The sequence below is a fragment of the Chiloscyllium plagiosum genome, chromosome 22 (genome assembly GCF_004010195.1).
Source record: "Chiloscyllium plagiosum isolate BGI_BamShark_2017 chromosome 22, ASM401019v2, whole genome shotgun sequence".
In the NCBI taxonomy this organism is placed as follows: Eukaryota; Metazoa; Chordata; class Chondrichthyes; order Orectolobiformes; family Hemiscylliidae; genus Chiloscyllium; species Chiloscyllium plagiosum.
Window position 1 is genome coordinate 38,775,205 of NC_057731.1, and position 23,859 is coordinate 38,799,063.

The 23,859-nt window shown below is 38.2% G+C and overlaps 1 protein-coding gene across 6 annotated transcripts in view; it reads right to left on the reverse strand.

The window, feature by feature from the left end:
• Window positions 1-394: 394 nt before the first annotated feature.
• hspa12a (heat shock protein 12A) overlaps window positions 395-23,859 on the reverse strand; it is a 260,655-nt gene continuing 237,190 nt past the window's right edge. For 5 of the 6 annotated variants that reach the window (XM_043712820.1, XM_043712818.1, XM_043712816.1 and 2 more), the window contains 5 exons: window positions 9,283-9,369; window positions 8,201-8,305; window positions 4,483-4,741; window positions 3,262-3,365; window positions 395-1,688 (listed from right to left, as the gene is read on the reverse strand). In XM_043712820.1, coding sequence (XP_043568755.1) covers window positions 1,051-1,688; window positions 3,262-3,365; window positions 4,483-4,741; window positions 8,201-8,305; window positions 9,283-9,369 — 1,193 coding nt within the window. In that variant the 3' untranslated portion in view covers window positions 395-1,050. The remainder of the gene's footprint in view (window positions 1,689-3,261; window positions 3,366-4,482; window positions 4,742-8,200; window positions 8,306-9,282; window positions 9,370-23,859) is intronic. The other variant, XM_043712817.1, reaches the window with a different exon arrangement.

A 23,859-nucleotide genomic window follows, 5' to 3' on the forward strand; every position in this document is an offset into this window, starting at 1 on the left:
TAATTAATCAGAAACATTAACCATTGAAGGGAATGACTACTATCCCTTGATGCTGCTGCTGAAAGGTTGAAATTAATACTGATTTTTTTTTATTTCACGTCTGAGAATGGACATTTAATTGAGGTTCTGGAAGGCAATTACTACCCACAAGAGCAAATGCTATTTGATGGGGGAGTAAAATCGACAGACATATCAACAGTGTATCCCTTTCATTGTGTTTACACTAGAGTTGCCAAGAATTGAAGGTCCCATTGATGCAGTGATATTTGGCAGTCTTCATGAAATTCAGCAACTTGTACAAACATTACGTGATCATTTCTTCCCAAGATGAGAAAAAAAGGCACTCGGCAGATCAAACCAATGTCAGAAAGAATATTATTCAAAGAATAAAACATTCAGAGTAAATGGAACATCTTTTAATGTTGAAAGACACATGTGGTTATACATGAAGCATAGGTCTGCAGTTCAAGATCTAACATCTGTCATTAGGCACTGACTGCTTTCCAGCTCAGTGTTATTACAATAAATTTAACATAATCAAATATTTCACATTTATATCTTTAATATTTTAAATGAATGTACAATACTTTAAATATTGTATATACAATAATAAAAATAACTACTGGTTTAATTATTTAGAGAAAAGTTCTGAACATTCCAATTTTTGTCAACAAAGTAAATAGAAGATTGAATTACTGCATGACCACATCAGTGCTCCATTTCAGCATGATAAACATTAAGGAATTAAATATTAGCAAGCAGGTGTGAATAAATAGTGGCATTCTCCAAGCAGCTTGATGCTGTTGCTCTTTTTTCCCTGAAACAAGAGCAAATTCAGACTTTACATATTTAATCATATATGTGCATACATGTGGCAGTTAAGGTAATATTTCTTGGCATTCTCGTAGCACGCGCGGAAGTGATTGGTATTGTTAGACTCTTTTTACTTACAGTAAATTCCCAATCTGAAATATAAATTGACTTCCAGTTTTAGACATAATCAATAATTCTGAATTAGGGCACGAAGGTTTTTGGATGACTGGTGACATCTTAGTAATTGAGGAAATCAATGCCAGCTTTGACACATTTGGAAGTAGCAATATCAATAGCCATTGCTTTTATCTCAGTATCTCCAAACTGCATTACTGTTTGAATCTCTCTTCGTGCTGGCAGTGATGGACTATCAGTTCCTGTTAGATCAAGACGAAGAGTGCCACACTTCTTTACACTGGTATCAGTGATGAAGTTAACATTATCATTTTCAGAACAGTATATATTGATCACAATAATCATTTGTGATGGCTTTGCGGGAGTGTAACTGCGTTTGACAGTCTCTCCAAGAGCCACAGACTGGTCAGCTGTGATGAACTTATCAAACACGTCAGTACACCAACGAGTGCCATCTTTAACCAGCAGCTTTTCAGTCGGATGCTTCCCATCCACAAATCGATTCAATACCCCAACTCCATAGGTCAGTGGTGAACGCCGTACTTTAATGATAGTGGGGTCCAGTCCAAATAGCACTGCTCCTTTTAGAATGGTAAGTCCAACATCATGAGGAATTATGACACGGCATTTGTCAGCAAGATTTGATTGAATGGCCTGCTGAAGTAAAGGTGACTCAGCGAATCCACCCACTAAAAACAAAAACTTCAAACCTGAAACTTCGGGTTTCTGGAAAAGATTAACTGGAGGAAAATAGAGTGCATCAGAAATATTCTCTTCATAAACACAAATGAGTTCTTCTCAACATTTGGTCTTCTTTCAATAAGGTTAATTTTGCAAAATGAATAGCTTTATATTTTACGTTTTGGTTTAACTTTAGATTGAAGTGTAAGCATAATATATAAATTGCTATAAACTAGCTGCACCTGTAAATTTGCTTTATCTCTGAGATGGGGATAGTTGGAGAAGGTGGGTTTGGGAAGGTTGTGAGGAACGTAATATGTATGATTATCTAGCTTTATCTATATTTTCAATGAGGGCCTGTCTGGCCTTTGTTAATGTCATTGTTTGGAGATCAATTAGGTCAAAGATTGCTCATTGAGGAAGCAATTCTTTCATTTAAACATTCATGCATGTGAGGCTACAGAACCATGGGACTAGACAATGCATGATCCTTCACAGTCGAGGATGTGAGGGAACGTTTGTGAGCAAGATATTTAATATTTTTGCACTAAGCCCTCTAAAGTAATTTGCCTGACATGAATGACAACTCATGCTCCCTATGTTACATTCAGTTGTTAAATGATATTCGATTTTGTTACAGTTTACTAAAATCATGTCACCTGTGTGTAGCATTATATCAGGAAACTGCCACTGACATCGCAGGGAGAGGATGTGGGGACTAGTCTATCACAGATTTGTCACACTACATGAACAGTTTTTTTTTATTGTTCACACAAATTGTGTTAGGAAAAAAATCAAGCCATTAACATTGGGTTAAAAAGTTAGTTTTCAGAAGTCTGGAAAACAGCTTAATACCATATTTTGGAATCTGGGACAAAAAGCACATATTGTTCCTTTATACAGCTATACTGAAATTATCCACACTTGGAAGACAAAAACAAAGTAATATTTTCGGTGAACTGTATTAGAGGGACTCTCCCACTTCAAACTTTGGCCTTTCTTTTCAATATTTGCATATATTAAACATGTCTCTATTTCAGTTTTCTTGCATTCACAGTATTATGCTTTCCTAATGGAAAGACCCTACTACCCTGTACATTTTCCCATTCAAACTCCTCACACTGGAATCCATTCAGCTTTACTCTTTGGTCTCTGTAGATCCAAAACCATCAGAAATAGTACAAAACCATTGAGGAATATTTCATTAATAACAGTCATTCTGATTATTGATCTCAATAAAAGAAATGTGACAAAGGAGCTTGAAACACAGTTTCACAATGAGGTATTTCTAAATGCATAGAAAACAGAGGGTCTTGTTTGAAGGAGGGTCATTGGACTCAAAACATTAACTCTGGTTTCTCTCAATAGATGCTGACAGACCTGCTGAGTTTCTCCAGCAATTCCTGTTTTTGTTTCAGATGTCCAGCATCTCCAGTTCTTTTTTTTTACTCAACTTGTTAACCATAGGTTCTGATATTTGTGATGCATTTCCATGTTACTAAAGTAGATTACAGGACTTCAGTTACTTAGTTAAATTCTATAAATATTTATACATTAATTTTTCAGCAAAGTAACCGTGTTGATTTAAATTACATCTAATAATTCTACTTTTTCTCCCAACATTGTACTTACGTAGATGTTGGATGATATTGTCAACAGTGGGTTTAAATAGAGCATTCATAGCATCAGGATTCATTCTTAGCATTCCTTGGGATGACCACTTTACAAAATTCACACTGCAGAAAAAATAGGATGACTATTGAGCCAAAGCAAAATCTAAGGATCAAAATCTCTGAACTCAGCCACTATTGAGCATGTTAGTAATTGCTAATAGGAAAACTAACACTCAGAATGAAAATAAATCAAGACTACAGCAGGATCAGAAGGCAGGTGGAAATCACATCCTGTTAACACTTTGTCAGAAAAAGGCGAAAAATAAGACTTTTGCCAAATCTTCATTGCTACATTTGTGTCTCTCACTCATAAGAGGGTGTGATCCATTACTGTCAGAATTTTAGGTATTCTTTGTTTGGCCTGCCAGGAAATCTGGATTTGAACTTTTACCTTGAAATCCTCAGAGCAATGCCAAAAGTTCATTGCAAAATAGTTTGATATACTATGTAGTATGAAGCATGAAGTGGGGATCATATGACTCCCAAAAGAGATAAACCCTTATGTTCACACTGTTCATTAAACAAAAAAGGGATAAATAAGAATTTTCTTGTTAGTGTGGTCCATCTATAATAGTAGCAAGTTTTGGGCCCCAACACTTGAATTATAACATACTTCCACTGTACATGGCTACATGTATTGAAATCATAAAGAATAGTTAGGTTTGATCTGGTTTACTTGCAGTTGCCCTGTAAAGTAGTCTGAAAATTTAAGATACACAATTGCAACTTATAAAAATTCTTTTTTGCCAAATATCTCAACAGAAAGTGTTAGAGAAGGAGGAGATTGGGGAAAAAAGTGAACTGATTTTCACTTTTGTCCAAATAACTGGATTTGTGCTGACATGATCAGCAGCTCAAAAAGATCCAGCCTAATGGAGAGGCGCAGCTAGTGACACCTACATTCCATGACTGAAAAGAAAAACAACTCGTGATCTCCTCAACCCTTATATACCCTATGCCCAACAAACCCAAAAGGGCAAGTTAAACTAGAGAGCAGGAAACTAATTTCAGAATGTAGTACATACATTATCGTTAGCTTTGCGATAACCATCATATTTCCATTAGGTTGTATTTATCATCTTATCTCTCTGTCTCAGGAAGGCTCAATTGCTTATATTTATCAGTGAACCTGTGATGTACAAATTAAAATAAAAAACCAGATTGCGATCTGTTCATGTACCTGCTTTTTCTAAGGGCATGCTCCACACTATGACCTCTGAATTTTTTATAGTAATCGATGAACGAGAAAGGCAAATTGATGTTGAGTGGATTGATTCTACCAGGAGCAGCAGCCCTTTTACGTGACTCAAATGCGATCATTAAATCTACCCAAGCCGCTGGACGTTTTATTTTAAATTGTTCAATGAAATCCTCCCCGAAAATTTTACAAAGAAGTTTTTCAAATTCATAGTCCACTCCGATAGAGCCATAGGGTCCACCTGGAATTGAAAGAAGAGGTAACTGAGTTAAACAACAACAACTAGCATTATTTAACTCCACTGACATAGCAGTGTTCCACAGCAATATTACCAAAGAGAATGTGACACTGCATTTCATAAGTAATTATTAGGACAGCTGACCAAACATGCCCCAGTGAGTTAGATTTTAAAGAGTAGCTTAAAGGAGAAGAGAGAGCTGGAGAGAAGGAGAGATTTAAGCAAGGAATTCGAAATGTAAAGCCTTTGTGGCTGAAGACATAACTGTCAAACTCGAGTGATTAAAATTGGGATGCTCAGCAGCCCAGAAATGAAGAAGTACAGAGTTTACAGAGGGAGAAGGAAATTTAAAGAAATATTGAAAGTGGTTACTTTGAAAATATCTTTACCTGACTAATGTCTGTTCCACTGTACCAATTCAAACACTGTGTTGTCTAAGAAATTAATACATCCCTTGTGTCTGTGGCTTTAATCTTAATGAAGGGGTGGAAAATCTTGAGGATATTAATGAAGGCTTTCAATTCTACTGTGTGAATCTATATACACATATGTCATAGCTACAATGTGACTGCGTCACCTAACAAATTAGTTAGTGAGAATGAAAAAGGAGCCCATGAAACCAAAGTAAGAGCCGAAGATCAAAAAATAGCCCTCAATAAGACCTAAATAAGATCCATTGGCAAAAAATGCTGCAGCCCTGATTCCAGCACTGGGAGCCATCCATTACATCACATAAGAGGCTAATCTTCAATTGTATAGACTCTTAGTCAATCCGCGTATGGAAAACTGTGTACAGTTTTGGTCTCCTTAGTCAAAAGATATAATTAAATTAGAAGAAGGTTTAGAGAACGTTCTTGCAACAAGTACTTGGGCTTAGGTGCAACCTGCCAAACTTACCAAAGTTTGGCAGGTTGCACCTAAATGCATTGGAGTTTAGAAGAATGAGAAATGATCTAATTGAAAGATATAAGATTCCCAGGGGACTTGATTAGGTAAATACCAAAAGAAAGTCTTCCCTTGTTAAGGAATCTAAAACAAAGGGACACAATTTAAAACTTACGGCTAAACCATTTAGGATTGAGATAAAGAGATTTTCTTTTTCTCAGAAGGTCGCTGGTCTGCAGAATTCTCTTACCCAAAGAAAGTGCAAGTTGGACTCAGCATTCAATGTTGAGTTAGATGGATGACAATTGACAAAGGAGTTAAGGATTATGCAAGATGAATACAGTGAAATAAAAGCAAAAAGTGCTGAAGAAACTCAGTTGGTCCAGGAACATCTGTGGAGTGATAAACTGATTAACTTTTCAAATCCAATAATGATTCTTCTTCAGTACTTTTGTGTCAGCCTTGAAACATTAACTCTGTCCTTCTCTCCACAGATGCTGCCGAACCTGCATGTCTTCCAGCATGTTCTATTTTTATTTCTAACTTCCAGCATCTCTTGTATTTTGTTTTGTGGAACTGAGGCCACAATCCTATTGAATAGCAGATCTGGCCAAATTCCTGCTCCTGCGTTCTTCTGTAAACATGAAGTGAGTTTTATTATTGTAATCGCACAGATCATTAGGAAATCACTAGATAAAAATTAATAGAATAAAACACAAGCGAAAAGTACTTCTATTGAGTCAAAACAGCACTTGCATCACCTCCTTGGGGGGGAGTTTTATGGCTCATTCATCAGGATATTTGCAGGTAAGATGGTCCACCAGTAAGCTGGCCCATCACCTGCCTTCACATTCCAGAGTTGCTGCTTGCATATAATAGGAGTCAGCCAATTAGTCCTTTGAGTTTATTTAGACCTTTAACAAGCCAATTAATAACTCTTCTTAAAGGAGTCATTCCAATCCTGTTGTTCTAATACAGTGGGTTTGAGGAGATGGCATTAAGGAGATCAGCCAACTATTTCATGACCTTAGGCTAAAAAGGCTGGAAAGAAGCATACATCTTTTGGGTGGCCATTATCTTACGTTTCAGAGAACACCTCTGGGACACCCGGACCAACCAACCAACCACCCCGTGGCTCAACACTTCAACTCTCCCTCCCACTCCACCAAGGACATGCAGGTCCTTGGACTCCTCCATCGCCAGACCATAGCAACACAACGGTTGGAGGAAGAGCGCCTCATCCACAGTCCAAAGATGTGCAGGTCAGGTGAATTGGACATGCTAAATCGCCCGTAGAGTTAGGTAAGGGGTAAATGTAGGGGTATGGGTGGGTTGCGCTTCGGTGGCCACCTATCGCAATTCCAACGCCCCTCCCCCAAGTCCCTCCTCCCTACCTTTTATCTTAGCCTGCTGGACACACTTTCCTCATTCCTGATGAAGGGCTTATGCCCGAAACGTCGATTCTCCTGTTCCTTGGATGCTGTCTGACCTGCTGCGCTTTTCCAGCAATACATTTTCAGCTCATCTTAAGAATCCCCCCACCCTACCACCAAGATATCTCTTGTGTCTTCACCTCTTTATTGTGAACATGAACACCGTGTTTCTTACCTCCTCTCTCTAGGCTCCCTAAACCCTCCCTGACCAAAACACTTATATTGCTATTCATGTTATCTTTTCCTGTGGAGACGCTTATAGTTCAAGCAGTAACCTCTATTTCCTTCTCGCACTGCCGGGACAACTCAACTGTCAGCCAATCAGATTGACTGGCAGTTCTGAAGGACAGGGGATCCTTTCTTTGAGGGAGAGAAGACCCACCGTTCACTAATTAAGACCACTCCAATTTATTATCATAATGAGGAAATCTTTCTCATTTTTTGGTTCAAGAGGCCATTCTGATTCACTGTCATAACTAAGCTCAAATATTCACAGAGACCCTGGAGAAATCACCGAATCGTACAGTACAGAAATGACCCTTCAGCCCATTTATACTGCCAATAAAATGCACTACTGCCTCCACTACCAATAAACCAGACCTGCTTTCCTGCATTAAGCCCATAACCTTGAATGGTATGATACTTCGAAGTGCTCATCCATGTACTTTTTAAAGGCTGTGAGTTTTCCTAGGCAGTACAATCCAGACCCCAACATCCTCTGGGTGAAAAGGCTTTTCCTCAATTCTCCCTAAACCTCTTGCCTTGCACTTTAAGATTATGCCTCCTTATTACTAACCCTGTCCATGCCCCTTTAACCTTATACACCTCTATCCAGTCTACTCTCAACTTTCCCTGATTTCCACCGATGCTATGGCAGTTTATTGGGAGAACTCTAAAGAAACTTCCCTCCAGGGTCTAATCTAATATCTTCCTCACCTGTAGATATTAGTCACTCATGAAACGGCATGTTTAACCATTAAATTATCAGAAGAGCAAAGTCAAATTCAGACCAGATGTAAAGGGGTCAAATGTACTTCATTAATCAAATTGCAATTAATCAAAATTTCTTCAGGCACTTGTAACATTCCAATACAAAATGTGGCTTGTTACAAAATGAGAATCAGTAAAGTAAAAACACTTTTACCTGAAGCTTTATAGAGTTCTTTCAGGTGTCCTTCAGGCATTTTCACTTCATGAACTGTGAGATCTACAGTACCACCTCCACAGTCAACCACAATATAACGGTCACCTAATGAAATAAATCACATTTTGAAATGTATTCATGAAGAACTTCCCTGAAACTGCAAATTATACTACCCATGTAGATATTAATAATATTTCAAGAATGCATGTTTCAATACTAGCCATGTATTGATGCATGTACTAAGTTCAAACTGCAGCTTAACACTGAGCAGTACATTTCAATGAAGACACTTTAGCAACCATTGCTCAGAAAGATAATATACACTTGTCATTACACTCTAAAATTGTTAACAAATCATTATATACCTTCAAGAGTCACCTTTGAATAAGGCACTGCCTTTGACCTACCTTTCATACATAATTTAATAACTTCATGATAAATTCCTGTCTGTATTATTTAAATTGCATATTTTACAAGCTAACTAAAAGAGCACACAAAGGAATTTGATGTAAATACATTAAAAGACCTACACAGACGGAATCAAGTTCCATAGCATTACAGTTCAATGCATGTTAGACTTTGATGCAATTAAACTTACTATAGTGCAGTATGATCTAAATTATGACTTTGACTTTCCTTTATATATTTTTTGTATAGCCTTCAATACACTACAAATTCAGGTAAAGAAACATCTTCAACTGTCAAAACAAAACTACGGCATTAAACTACTGAACAGCAAGTGTATGAAAGTATAGTACAGGTATTAAGAAGAGTATGCTGGATGGCAAGCATTTCAAACTCATTTATGCAAGGCTTTTGCTTGAAATGTGAGCTTCCCTTAATAAAATCGACCAAGCTAAACATAAATATTAGAGATGCATTGAGACAGGATACAAATGCAGCATAGCCATGCCACACAATGTAATGAAGTAACAGCAACCCTTTCTTTTGATCTCTTTCATCACTGTTTTGTATGTAAATGTCCCACAGAAACAACATACACAATGTTAACAGAAAATGGCACCATTGTCAGCATAACGAAAATCAGAAAGAGCCAAGAATGCCAGAAAAGAAGACACTACCTTGCTCCAATTCTGACCAGATTTCTCCTATGACATTTTCCACCAAAAAGGTGCGACTCTGCCGATTACGTCGTGTGTATTCTTTAGCTAGTTGTTGATAGAGAGAAAATAACTGAGCATAATACAGAAAGAATCAGAAATTGTCAACTTGCAACAATTCAGTTACTAAAGAAGGGTTTGTTCAGAATTTAAAAGCATTTAATGTAAGAAAGAAACCTTGCTTTCCATGGAATTTTGTTTTGAATTTAAGATGCTTTATCATCAACTAAAATTTTAAATTGGGGTTAAGTATGATGGAAGGGATGGAATGTGAATATTGATATTTATAATCAGGCCTTCCAAATATTAATACACAAAATTCAAATTAAATCCCTATGCTACAATTTCAATGCAATATTTTCACCCATTTGAATGAGATTAGAATCTTTGTTTTAACACTGGACTAAGGAATATCATATACATTTGTTATAATTTTTGAGCTTAATATTGCAAACTGTAGTTTCTTAGCTTTATAATTTAGTCCACATTCAAGGAAAAGAGGTAAAATTCTAGCAGAATATCTAAGATAACACAAGTTAAAGAAACATATTTTTCCAAAATGAACATAACACTACCGCAAATAAGATCTATGTGCGCTAAATTTGACTACCGTTGTTTAAAGATTAAATTTCCCCTAAATGAATTGATGAGTTGGAATAAAATTTTATTATATGCTATTAGACATATTCTTATTAGGAGGCTGAATTGTATTACTCCTCGTGGATTACTTTTGCATTATTTTCACATTAAACTTTCTATGGTAGGGGTCTAATTCTTTAAAATAAATACATCCTGAAGGACAGGATGTACATGTACTTGGAAAGGCAAGGACTGATTAGGGATAGTCAACATGGCTTTGTGCATGGGAAATCATGTCTCACAAACTTGATTGAGTTTTTTGAAGAAGTAACAAAGAAGATTGATGAGGGCAGAGTGGTAGACGTGATCTATATGAACTTCAGTAAGGCGTTCACCAAGGTTCCTCATGGGAGACTGGTTAGCAAGGTTAGATCCCATGAAATACAGGGAGAACTAGCCATTTGGATACAGAATTAGCTCGAAGGTAGAAGGCAGAGTGGTGGTACAGAGTTGCTTTTCAGACTGGAGGCCTGTGACCAGTGGTGTGCCACAAAGATTGGTGCTTTTCATCATTTATTTAAATAATTTGGATGTAAACATAGGAGGTAGTTAGTAAGTTTGCGGATGACACCAAAATTGGAGGTGTAGTGGACAGCAAAAAAGGTTACCTCAGAGTACAACGGAATCTTGATCAGATGGGCCAAGGGTTGAGAAGTGGCAGGTGGTGTTTAATTTAGATAAATACAAGGTGTTGCACTTTGGAAAAGCAAATCAGATCAGGACATATACACTTAATGGTAAGGTTCTGGGAGTGTTGCTGAACAAAGAGATCTTGGGGTGCAGGTTCATACTTCCTTGAAAGTAGGATCGCAGGTAGATAGGTTGTGAAGAAGGCGTTTGTTATGCTTTACTGTATTGGTCAGACCATTGAGTATAGGAGTTGGGAGGTCATGTTGCGGCTGTACAGGACATTGGTTAGGCCACTTTTGGAATATTGTGTGAAATTCTGGTCTCCTTTCTATTGGAAAGATGTTGTGAAACTTGAAAGGGTTCAGAAAAGATTTACAACGATATTGCCAGGGTTGGAGGGTTTGAGTTGTAGGGAGAGGTTGAATAGACTGGGGCTGTTTTCCCTGGAGCATCGGAGGCTGAAGGTCACCTCAGAGGTTTATAAAATCATGAGGGGCATGAATAGGAGAAATAGACAAGGTCTTTTCCCTGGGGTGGGAGAGTCCAGAACTAGGGGGCACAGGTTTAGGGTAAGAGGGGAAAGATATAAAAAAGGACCGAAGGGGCAACGTTTTCATGCAGAGGGTGGTACGTGTATGGAATGGGCTGCTAAAGGAAGTGGTGGAAGCTTGTACAATTACAGCATTTAAAAGGCATCTGTATGGGTGTATGAATAGGAAGCGTGTAGAGGGATATGGGTCAAGCGCTGGCAAATGGAACTAGATTAGGTTAGGATATCTGGTCGACATAGATGAGTTGGACTGAAGGGTCTGTTTCTGTGCTGTACATCTCTGTGACTCTATGTTTAGTAGCAAGAGATAGAGAAATGATAGTAGCAAAACGCAGCATGAAAATACAAAGATGAGGATGAGGATGAAGTAATGCAACAGCAATATTTTTTAAGACTGGTACCATCTTCAAGCTAGTCATCTTAAAATGCATTCATTATTTTAACAGCTTCTCACCAAAAATATCAAAACCTTATTTTTACAAATTTTGGACATCATGAGATCATAAGTTACCAGGTAAGTAAAAGTTTATTTTTCCATTTCGTCCTTTCCAATATTCACCTGAATATTTAACTTATTTTGGGGTAAGGTCTTACCTGTACTGGAAACAAGCAGCCCTTGACACTCCAATTTTATGTCTGAAACTGTTCAGATGGTTAGTCGGCTGCTTAAGAATGGGAGGGGGAGCATCTCAGTGAGCTTGGTTCTATCTTGAACCAATGTCTCACTGAACAAAAGATCACGAGCTGTTCCCATATCAATAGCATTATGAGTAACTACCATTTCCTCATTGTTTACCTTAGTGACCTTGACTACTTCCTATTCTGAAGGAAGTACTGTGGTACACAGGAACAAATAAACTTTAAAATAAAATTAATAATTTTAGACCTCATTTTTATCCAGAACTGAATAAAGTGAAACAATGAAATCAACACAAGCAAAGTAAATGAATTGCTAGACTGTGGGCTAAAACTGAAATTTGCATGCATTCTAAAGTGTCTACCACAAAGTGTCATTGTTTAACTTTACATTCCTTTGAGAGTATTTTTTCCACCTGGACATAACACACACAAGGACTACTTTCCAGCTATTAATAGGAACACTCAGAAAATCATGATCATTTGTGACTTTTGGTGGAATTTTCCCATATTAATTCCAAGACCAACTGGCAAGATAACCGGTTGCCAAAAGCTGCTGGAAAATCAGGACGAGTAGTTTCTGGATCCTAAAGTAAGTTGGTTGAGGACTACTGTTCAATGGATCTAACAATGAAAAGGTGAGCTTTTTCTTTTTTTCTCTCATAGGAGGTGAGAGGTCAGGAGGCAGGATAAGGACAAGGGTGGGCTTTCAGAGGCCATGCCCTTTCACACCGTCTGTGCCTCTGATATCCCATAGACTAGGCATTGATTGATCACTTAACTGTCTTAATTGGTATTTAATTAGTTGAGAAGGATGCCATGGATTAAATTTCATTGCTAAAGTGCCAGGAAAGGGATGAGTTGCCGAATTATTTCCCTTCTAGTTACCTTGAGAAAACAGAAAGTCATACCAAAATTATCAACACATGCTCCCACGGCTGTCTATTCCCTCGAGTATAAAGTCAGAAAATCTCAATATTAGTCCACAATTCGCATGGGCAGATGTAGGCCCTTCAGCCCATCTACCTTCACCACAATTCAATGAGATAATGGCTGATCTGATAACCCTCAATTTCATTTTCCTGCCTTTTCCTTATTCTCCTTAATTTATTTACTGATTGAGAATCAGTCTATCTCAGCCTTTAATACATGTAATTACCCAGGCTTGACAGTCCTTTATAGTAAGAATTCCACAGAATCACTACCTGAAAGAAAATATTCTTATCATCTTTGTTTAAATATTATTCAAGCAACATTCACAACTAATTTATACATTCATTAGCCAGTGTATTCAAGTTAATGGATCTGAATTACATTTATTTTCAATTTTTTTAATAAAGATCTTGAGTATTGCTAAAAAAAAGGCATATATCGAAGCTATTTTGCATTCATTAGGACAATTTGCAAGAATACCACATTTATGCTGCATTAGAGAGTTACAGAGAGTGCTTCCACAAAATGGGTCACTTTACAGAAATATTTTGAAGTTGGAAACTTGCACTCTGCTGTAAAAAAAAATGAACCTCCAGAAAGAAAGTCACGAATATGAGAGCAAGGTTTATCTACCAAAGCAAAATCAGGTGCCCCACCCCCAACTCGTGTGATTGACAGTGATGCACAGTAAACAGGATAACTCTAGTTTGCTGAGAGTAGGAACGGTCTCAGGTCCACGCCCCCCTACGACCCACCCTCCCATCCTGGCACTTTCCCCTGCCACCGCAGGAACTGTAAAACCTGCGCCCACACCTCCTCCCTCACCTCTATCCAAGGCCCCAAAGGAGCTTTCCACATCCATCAAAGTTTTACCTGCACATCCACTAATGTCATCTATTGTATCCGTTGCTCCCGATGCGGTCTCCTCTACATTGGGGAGACTGGGCGCCTCCTATCAGAGCGCTTTAGGGAACATCTCCGAGACACCCGCACCAATCAACCAAATCGCCCAGTGGCCCAACATTTCAACTCCCCCTCCCACCCTGCCGAGGATATGGAGGTGCTGGGCCTCCTCCACCGCCGCTCCCGCACCACCAGACGCCTGGAGGAAGAACGCCTCATCTTCCGCCTCGGAACACTTCAACCCCAGGGCAACAATGTGGACTTCAACAGCTTCCTCATTTCCCCTTCCCCCACCTCATCCTAGCTTCTAACCTCCAGCAACTCGATCCCCTGACCTGTCCGGACTTGTCCGACCTGCCCAGCTCCTTTTCCACCTATCCACTCCACCCTCTCCCCCCTGACCTATCACCTTCATCTCCTTCCCCACAGACCTATTGTACTCTATGCTACTCTCTCCCCACCCCCACCCTCCTCTAGCTTATCTCTCCACGCTTCAGGCTCTCTGCCTTTATTCCTGATGAAGGGCTTTTGCCCGAAACGTCGATTTTGCCTGTCTTCGGATGCTGCCTGAATTGCTGTGCTCTTCCAGCTCCACTGATCCAGAATCTAGTTTGCTCACTGCATGTTGCAATCCACAGATATTGGGATGAGATTTCAGTTGCAGAATAACTATATCCTTGCATAAGCACCAAACTTTGAGAATAAGTCAGCTTCAGTAAATTAACAGGTTAAAAGCAAACAAATGTCTTGAACTTAAAACAATTTCAAAACTGAACTTATTTTCATATATTCTTTCTTCCCTTTATCACGTTCATAAAGGTTATTTGATACATTGGTCGCAGTTACAGATTCACTGTGTTGTTTGAGATCATTTATACCTCATTTCCTGTCTGACAAAAAAACAAACTAAAAGCACTGACAAGTTTGTTTCTTTATTATCCATGAATTATTATTCATAGATTATTAAAAGCAAATTATAACACAAACAGCTATTTAAGCCAACCAGTTTACATTGCCATATATCAGCCATACAAGTAATGTCAATTCAATTCTCCTTTTCCTATGTAGTCCTCCCAACTATCAACCTTTTCTTAAAAAGTTTCTGTTTCAACACAACATCTGATAACATCTCATAAGCTTCATAACCCTCTGTACTATTAAAAATTATCTCAGTAATAAATCCATTGTGATTATTTTTAGTTTTGTGATGTGGGCAGAAGGAATGCAGAATCTAGCTCTGGTGTCAGAAACAGGGCAAGTCCAGCGTACTCCACTGGAAAACTGCAGGCTGATGGTGTTCATCATAAGGTCACAGGAACTCAGGAGCAGGAGTAGTTCATTTGGCTCCTTCAGATTACAATGCTATTCTAGTTCAGGATTGATCATCTATTTCGATGCCATATTCCTTCTGTACCCTTGATGTCATTAGTAACTAACCAATCAATCTCTGTCTTGAATTTACTGAATGACTGGTTTCCACAGTCCTCTGAGATAGATCATTCCAAAGACTCATCATTCTCTGAGTGAAGAAGTTACACTTTAACTCAGTCATAACTGGCTTGCCTTTTATTCTGAGGCTGGGTGCTCTGGTTCTAGCCCCAGCAGTTCCTTTCTGCATCTACTGTGTCAGAATTCAGTAAGTTACTGTCATATCATCTTTCTTTCTTCCAAACCCCAGAGAGCACAGGCCAAGAACCTTCAATATCTCCTCATTGGACAGTCCCATCATCCCTGAAATCAGTTTGGTCAACCATGCTGCATTCTTTCTATGACAAGCATATCCTTCCTTAGATAAGGGGGCTAGAACTATGCCCAATACTCCAGGTGTAGTCTAGCCTCTGTTCTATACAACTGAAGCAAGATTTCTTTGCTCCTATAGTCAAATCCTCCTGCAATAAAGGTTTGCCTTCTGAATTGCTTGCTACACCTGCATGCCAACTCTCAGTGACTTATGAATATGGACACCTAGGTCCCCCGGAAGTCAATACTTGCAAATCTCTGACCATTTAAAAAGTATTTTATATTTTCATTTCTTCTACAAAAGTGGATAACTTTACACTTGTTCCCATGATATTCCATCTGCCATGCTCTTGCCCACTCACTCACTCCTGCCTGCAACCTCTTGAAGACACTTTTCATTCTTCTCACAACTCACATTCCCACCAGGTTTTGCACAATATTCCACCTGGGAAATATTACTCCACATCTAAATCATGGATACAGAGATTGCAAACAGCTGGAGCCCTAGCAATGATCTTCATGACACCCCCTGGTCACTGTCTGACAACCTGAGAATAAAACCATCTCTTCCTGCTATCTGCTTCCTACCTGTTAACCAATCTTCAGTCCATGCTGGCATATTACCCCCAAAGCCATGCACTATAATTTTGTACACTAACTTCCTGCATGGGATGCTATCAAAAGCCTTCTGAAAATCCAAATACCCTGCATCCATTGGTTTTCCCCCTGTTGATTCTGTTAATAACATTCTTTAAAAAAAACTTTAAGAAGTTGTCAAACATGATTTCCTTTCATAAATCTATGCTAATTATGTCCAATTAGGCAATAGTTTACTAAATATCAAATATTTGCTTTTTATATAGACTCTACCTTTTCTTTCCCTATTACAATATTAGTGTATATTTTCTTTTTTCTCTCCACCCATTTTTAAAGTAGTGGAGTTACTTATGCCACCTTTGCAGAATTAAGAAAAATGTGAAAAAGCGATTACCAATGCATCAAATATCAGAGGCTGAGGAGTGACCTTATAGAAGTTTATAAAATCATGAACGGCATGGATAGGATGAATAGCCAAGGACCTTTCCCCAGGTTGGCAAAATTCCAGAACTAGAGGACTTAAGTTCTTTTTAAATCTCTCCCCTTCCACTTCCACTAACAGGGGTGGCACAGTGGTTAGCACTGCTGCCTCACAGCACCAGGGTCCCAGGGCCGATTCCAGCCTCGGGTGACTATCTGTGTGGAGTTTGCACATTCTCCTCCTGTCTGCATGGGTTTCCTCCAGGTGCTCCGGTTTCCTCCCACAATCCAAAGATGTGCAGGTCAGGTGAATTGGCCATGTTAAATTGCCCATCGTGTTAGGTGCATTAGTCAGGGGCAAATGAGTCTGGGTGGGCTACTCTTTGGAGGGTCAGTGTGGACTGGTTGGGCCAAAGGGCCTGTTTCCACACCGTAGGAAATCTAATCTAATTTAAACTGAAGGGGCAACCTTTTCACACAGAGATTGGTGCATGTATGGAATGAGCTGCCAGAGCCAGTTAAAAGGGATCTGGAGGAGTATATGAATAGGAAGGGTTTAAAAGAATACGCACCAAATGCTGATGAATAGGGCTAGATTAATTGATGATATCTGGTTGGCATGGACAAGTTGGACCAAAGGGTCTGTTTGCCCACTGTGGAGCTCTACGACTCTATGTCAGGTGCAGAAAAGCAAAAGTGTATTGAATATTGTGAAAGGTTGTAAGAAAGGCAAAAATGAAATATGAGAACTGATTTGTGAGTAGCATAAAAGAGAACAGACCAGTCTTTTAGAAGAGGTGTTTTATTAAGAGGTGATATAAGATTGTGAGGGAGCTTGACAGGGTCAACAGAGAATATTTTCCCTCATAGGGGAATGCAGAACTAAGTGGAACAGTTTCAAAATCATGGTGTCCCACTTTAAATACCCATGCTAAAGGAATAAAGAAAAATAGCAACATTGAATAGTAAACTAATTGGTTAATTATTTGTTGTCATTGTGAAGTAGAAAATGGAGCTTGTACTTTACAGAAGAGGCCTAACACCAACTCTCTCAGAAAGCATTGTTTTCCCTTGTTTAATCTTTTCTTCTTCTTTTCTCTCGGAATTTTGTTGCATATTAAGGTTTTAATTCTTGTGATGATTCTAGATGCCTTTTCACAAAAGATTACAAAAACATTAAGGGTTGTTGACCGGCCTACAAATTGTCATTTTGAGATTGCTGTTTTGGGCTGGCAATAAATGCAACCAATATTTGTACATTAGTGAAAAATCCACACTGCTGTCCCATAATTCATCTGCTTCTAAGAAAATAATATAAATCTCTGGCATGTAAATGAGGTTGCCCAAACTCAGCTGAGGTTGCATTATATTTACAGTGTATTATTCAAATGAAAGGAGTGCGTGCAAAAAATTTTACAAATGTAATATCTGACTTACAAAGAAAATTACAAACCTTTTCTTCTATTAACAGAGAAAGTCCTGCATTTGTTATATTTTCTAAAGAATTTGATTAGTGTAGAGTTTTGAATCATTGTTTTATCTGTGATTTTTTAAATATAAATATTAAATGCATTGGCAGTGTTTTTGAACAAAATAAATTTCTTGTATATAATTAATGTTAAAAGTCTGAGAAGGTTCTTTGTCAAGGAAAATGTGAAGCAATGAATGAAAAATTCTCAGAATGCTTTGACAAATGCAAATAACAAAGCGTTTAGCAGAACAGAAGTATTTCTTTGCCCAGACTAAAAATATAACAGAATCACATTTATGTTAATTTAGTGCAAGGCTGATAGAAACTGAGCAATACTTCACGGTTAAAAACCAAAAGAATGGCGGATATTGGAAATCAGAAACAAAAACAGAACTTGCTGGCAAAGCTCAGTAGGTCTGGTAGCATCTGTTGAGAGAAATCAGAGTTAACATTTCAAGATCAGTGACCCTTAGAACCGTTCTGAGGGAGGGTCACTGGACCCGAAAAGTTCACTCTGATTTCTCTTCACAGATGCTGCCACACTTGCTGAGCTTTCCCACCAACTTCTGTTTTAGTTTTTAATAGTTCAGGATTCCCTACAATTTCTGAAAATGACAGGAAAATTTTGTCATTTAAAGTGAATAAAAAGCACTTTCATTTTGTTGAAAATTGGAAAATTTGAAATAGCTACAGACAGATTGGATCTGAAATTCAGAAAGGTCAATGATGCCAGAAATTAACTCAGGTTTGCATCAGCCTTTGGTGGACTTTTCAGGTTGAGGTGCCTTGGGCACTAGACCTATTGTAAAATGTCAAAACAAATTAACCACTATGTTTTCAAATACCTAGGTCACACATCCTTGGCTGAACTCCACTACTGCTGATGTAGCTAAGTATCCAACCTGGATTCTATGGAAGGATACTGAATCTTCTGCCCTGGAAGTACTTGCAATGGCTCACTCAAGCCTTTATGTCAAGCCATGCTGTACTATTTCTGGTTCCTCGCAATTTTTCAGCTACTTCATTGTGAAATGGAGTATATATTGAAACACTTGGATTTTTAGGAACAATGTTTTATGAAAAATCTGTTACGCATTAGTTGTTAAATTGACAATACAATGGCATAAATTGAATCAAAGACTTTGCATGCCACTTTCACGTAACCTCAGTTTAATTCAAAACATAGTTGACTGTTTTGGAATGTTCCAAAAAGAAAATATATTCATACTGTTTTAATGGCTGAAAAGCTACTAAGTACTTACAAGGAAATCAGGCTTAGAATATATTTCATAAGTACCTTGCCAGATTTGTAAACAGATAGATTTTTGCAATAATCAATAATAAGATAACATTCCATATAAAATACAAGTCCAATGCAATATATACTTCAAAGTGCACACAATGTTCACCATAGCAACACTAACATACTTTTATAGGCCTGTTCTTACTCATTGTTCAACCTCCCTGAAAAATCATTGGGAAGGCAAAGCTAGATGTTTATTTATCCAACTGTTGTAAATAAGGTATTACTGATTGTAAAATGCCATTTTAATTCATCAATGGCAAAGACTTGGTAGGAAAGGCACATGTTTAACAGACTGGTTGCTCTTTTTTTGAAACTTGTGCTACAGCAGGTCTGGCCAATTGCAGATAAATCTGGTTAACATAAAGAGCTATCACAAATGTCTCTTGTGGCACAGTGATTGTGTTCCTACCTCTGAGTTCAGGTTCAAATCCCACTTGCTCCAAAGGTGTACAATGCCTCTGAACAGTTTGTTTAGAAAATATGAAAAAAGAACTATGTCTAGAGTTATCAATATCATAAATCAGTGCTAGTGAAATCCTACTGCCAGCTAACATACTTTATTTTAATTAATTAGGAGTGATAAATTTGACATCAGATATCTGAAATTGTGCAGAAACACTAAAGGACAGTGTCATAACAACTCTAGGTGCCAATGTGAATAAATTTGTATAAAAATAAATAAATGTGTTTTGTAGGTGTCCAACATGAATGGTAATAGGTATATTTGAGGAATGAAAGATTAAAATACATGTTAAGTTGGTTTGAGTGCCATCACTTGATACGTGTGTGTTTCCCTTTTAAAAAAATAGTGCAATGTCACACATATGCTAATTACATTGTGTGCAACGAAGCTCATGCTACAGCCAGAACAATTAAACATGCCATTGGTATCTTGAAACAGAGCTTCACTTGTATAGACTGATCAGGGCAGCCTTTCAACCGATCCCCTCCCAGGGTTTCCAGGATAATCATCCTCTGCTGTATGATTCACAGCTTCCATCTGGAAAGAATTTCCAGCATGTTTCTCAATAAATAGAATAGCAAAGCCATTGCAGAGGGTATGCAAATGAGGGCTTAGCAAAGGTGTCAGCAATGCAGCTCAGAGGATTATATTCCAGGCAATGGTTCTACACATCTTCCAAGAAGCTGCATAATTTCTTAAAATGAAAAACCACACCAGTTTAGTAGTGATGCCCCAGTCACGCTGTTTTAAACTTTCAGACTCAATTAAACCTTTGAAAATTAAACACTTAAGAACAGAAAATGCTGACAACGCTCAGCAGGTCAGATAGCACTGAGTTATGCCAAAGATCATTTACTTGAAAGATTATTCTTTTACTCGCTCCACAGATGCTGCCTGACCTTCCCTAGTGTTTCCATAACTTTCTCTTTTAATTCTAATATCCAGCCTTCACAGTGCTTTGTTTCTTTTAAAAAAAAGTATTTAATTTACAATTCACATGAACATTAACAAATACAATTTGAACATCCACAGTATGACAGCTAAAATGACTATGGCCCCATCAATGGGTTACGGGCTGATTTATGAACTCTTCCAGCCACTGTAGCCAGGGGTGTATTTCAGACATTCAAGTATTTATAAATGGTCATAATTCCAATAAGATGTGGTAAAATCAGTGTCATTACAATATTAAATGACAGTCATTTGAAGACAATTTTAAACCTCTGCACTGACAGCAGACAATCTCAGCAACAGACTGCAAATTCTGATTTTTCCAATCACAAGTAGCAAAATTATGGTGCAGTGGAAAATCAGAATTTGCAGTCTATTGGTGAGATTGTCTGCTGCCAGTGCAACGGTTTTAAATTGTCTTCAAATGACTGTCATTTAATATTGTAATGACACTGATTTTATCACATTTTATTGAAATTATGACCATTTATAAATAAATTTAGGAACTGAAAAATTTACAAAGATTTTTTTTTCCATTTTCCTCAACTGATAATCATGTATAATTCCATTAGCATTGACTGCACTTCAATACCTCACTCAACTGAGCATTCTAGATCTGTAAGCCCAGATACTGATTGAAAGTGTGCACATGCACTGCCACCCAGACACACACACTCAAACCTGAACATACCCACAAAAACCCATATATACATATACACCAACCCCATGTACACATATACCAATGCATACATGTAAACCTGCAGGTGCACTTCCACCTCATATACTGCACATATTTGAGTGAATATAGATACAGACACTCACATAGAAATTTGCGTACTTCAACAATAGCTAGTGAAACATGAAATACCACCAGGACTCCAGATTCAGAAGTTCTACTCTCATTTCTGATAGATTCCATCTTTGCTGGAGTGGGGAAAGAGGGCAGGATGTGAAACTCACATGAGGGAAACCAAATCAAGAAGGATCGTCTAAGCTCTGCCAAGTTCAAATTGACCCTATTTTCACTGAAGCAAGGTGGTCTGTTTCTATTTGTGACATAGTATTTTTCAGAATAGATGTGCACAAAGGGTGGACAAGGACTCAAGTTTTTCATGTCTCTCGTTCTTTAAATTTTGAGAAACTCTGAAAATAATCATTTCCAGTTTCAATGGTTGCTTGTGGATGTAGGCCTGAGGGGTATCATGTTGCCATCCCTGCAAAGTTTCTCCAGCACTTCCAAATAATACAATGATATTATTTAGACAGAGAAACAGAGTTAACGTTTTGAATCCAATATGACTCCTCTTCCAATTTCACTTTCTTTGAAAGGTCTGAAAGTTGTTAAAGGATTAGTTGTCGTGGATGTGGAGCTATGAATATTTGTGTTTTTATATTGTGTTAGGTGTTAGAAGAGACTTAATTTCTTTTTATCAATGAGTTTCTTTATATATAGTGAAGTTTGTAATGGATACTTTAAAATTTTATTTCATCTCAGCATATTTACTGAGAACTGTCCACATTGAATACTGGGAGAGATTGCATGGAATGTGTAAGGTGAAAGAGTAAAGGAGTGGGAGCATAAGTTGACAGTAGCCAACATGGGATCATTAGGGGCCTGGTGATGAGCGTAGAGTCCTGGGGTCAGCATATGTCTGCACTAAGTTAGTGTAGGTACCAGAAGGGTGGGTGGGAATGCATCAGGGATCCTGGATTAGAATGAAGGTTATGAAAGACCATGGTGAGGGGAGGGGGTAGGTGATGGTAGGGGAAGGAGTAAATGAAGATTGCAAGGGGGGGGAGGAGTGGAGGGCTTAACATTTCTTATTACAGTTGGGAATAAGTTCCATGCACAGAGTGGGCCTTTTATACAACCTGCATTGTCACTCACAAGTCCTTGTGGCTACCTCTGCACTGTGCCAAGGGGTCAGCATGCCTGATTGCTGAACCATTCCAAAGCTCACCACGCTGAAAACCCAGACATTCGGGGCTGTTTCTCCTGAGGCAGATGTAGAAAGCCAGACTATTTCCGGAGTTGGAAGCAAATAGTAGGCTGTCCTTTTCTTCTGCAGTTATATTGGATAGGAAAGAAGCTTGGATTGCTTTTGTAATTTATCACAGATATAGTTAAGCTCATTTCAAGTATTAACTGGCAAAAACAAAGACATAAATTTCTGGCACTCAGGAGCATCTGGCAGTGGGAAAAAGGCAGCATTAATGGTTCGAGTTCAGTGACTCTATATCAGCACTCTGCCAGACCTGCTAAGTTTCATCAGCATTTCTGTTTGTGTTTTAGATCTCCAGCATCCACAGGTCTTTGCTTTATTTTTATATTAATTGGTGTAATTTCCCATGACAGGTTTAGACAATGCCAATATAAGACTGTTTACCACCATACTTTTAAGTCGCAGAAAAAGAATTCCAATCCAAGTTTTCAGGTGCCGATTAAGAAAGCTTTTAGTCAGAACTTTTAAAGCAATCCTCAAAATGATGAGTTAATCTTTCTACTATCCGCATTTTGATCCAAAAATGCATTAAATTCACAACTTTTGCTAACTGAGGTGAGGAGAATCTTTTGGCATACTGCACCTCAGAGGTCAGTGGAAACTCAGTCATATTCAAGACAGACACTGACAGATTTCCAGATATTAGAGATCTCAGCGGATATGGAAAATTACATTAAGGTTGAAGGTTTGCCATCTAGTTGAATGGCAAAGCAGAGTTGAGGAGCTAAATGGCCTCATGTTCCTATTTCTTAAGTTCCTAAAATCCCTCCAAGGCATATGATATCAATTCAATGGAATTCACTCATCTTTATCATGGAAATCATTTGATGATTTGCCAATGGGAGTTGCCAGCTGTCTCCTAAAGAAATCACTAAAGAACTTGGTTAAATGACACTAAATTTCAATACAGTCCAACACTTATAGCAATAATTAAATCATGTCTCACAAACTTGATTGAGTTTTTTGAAGAAGTAACAAAGAAGATTGATGAGGGCAGAGCAGTAGATGTGACCTATATGTGACTTCAGAAAGGCATTCAACAAGGTTCCCCATGGGAGACTGATTAGCAAGGTTAGATCTCATGGAATAAATGGAGAACTAGCCATTTGGATACAGAACTGGCTCAAAGGTAGAAGACAGAGGGTTGTGGTGGAGGGTTGTTTTTCAGACTGGAGGCCTGTGACCAGTGGAGTGCCACAAGGATGGTGCTGGGCCCTCTACTTTTTGTCATTTACATAAATGATTTGGATGCGAGCATAAGAGGTACAGTTAGTAAGCTTGCAGATGACACCAAAA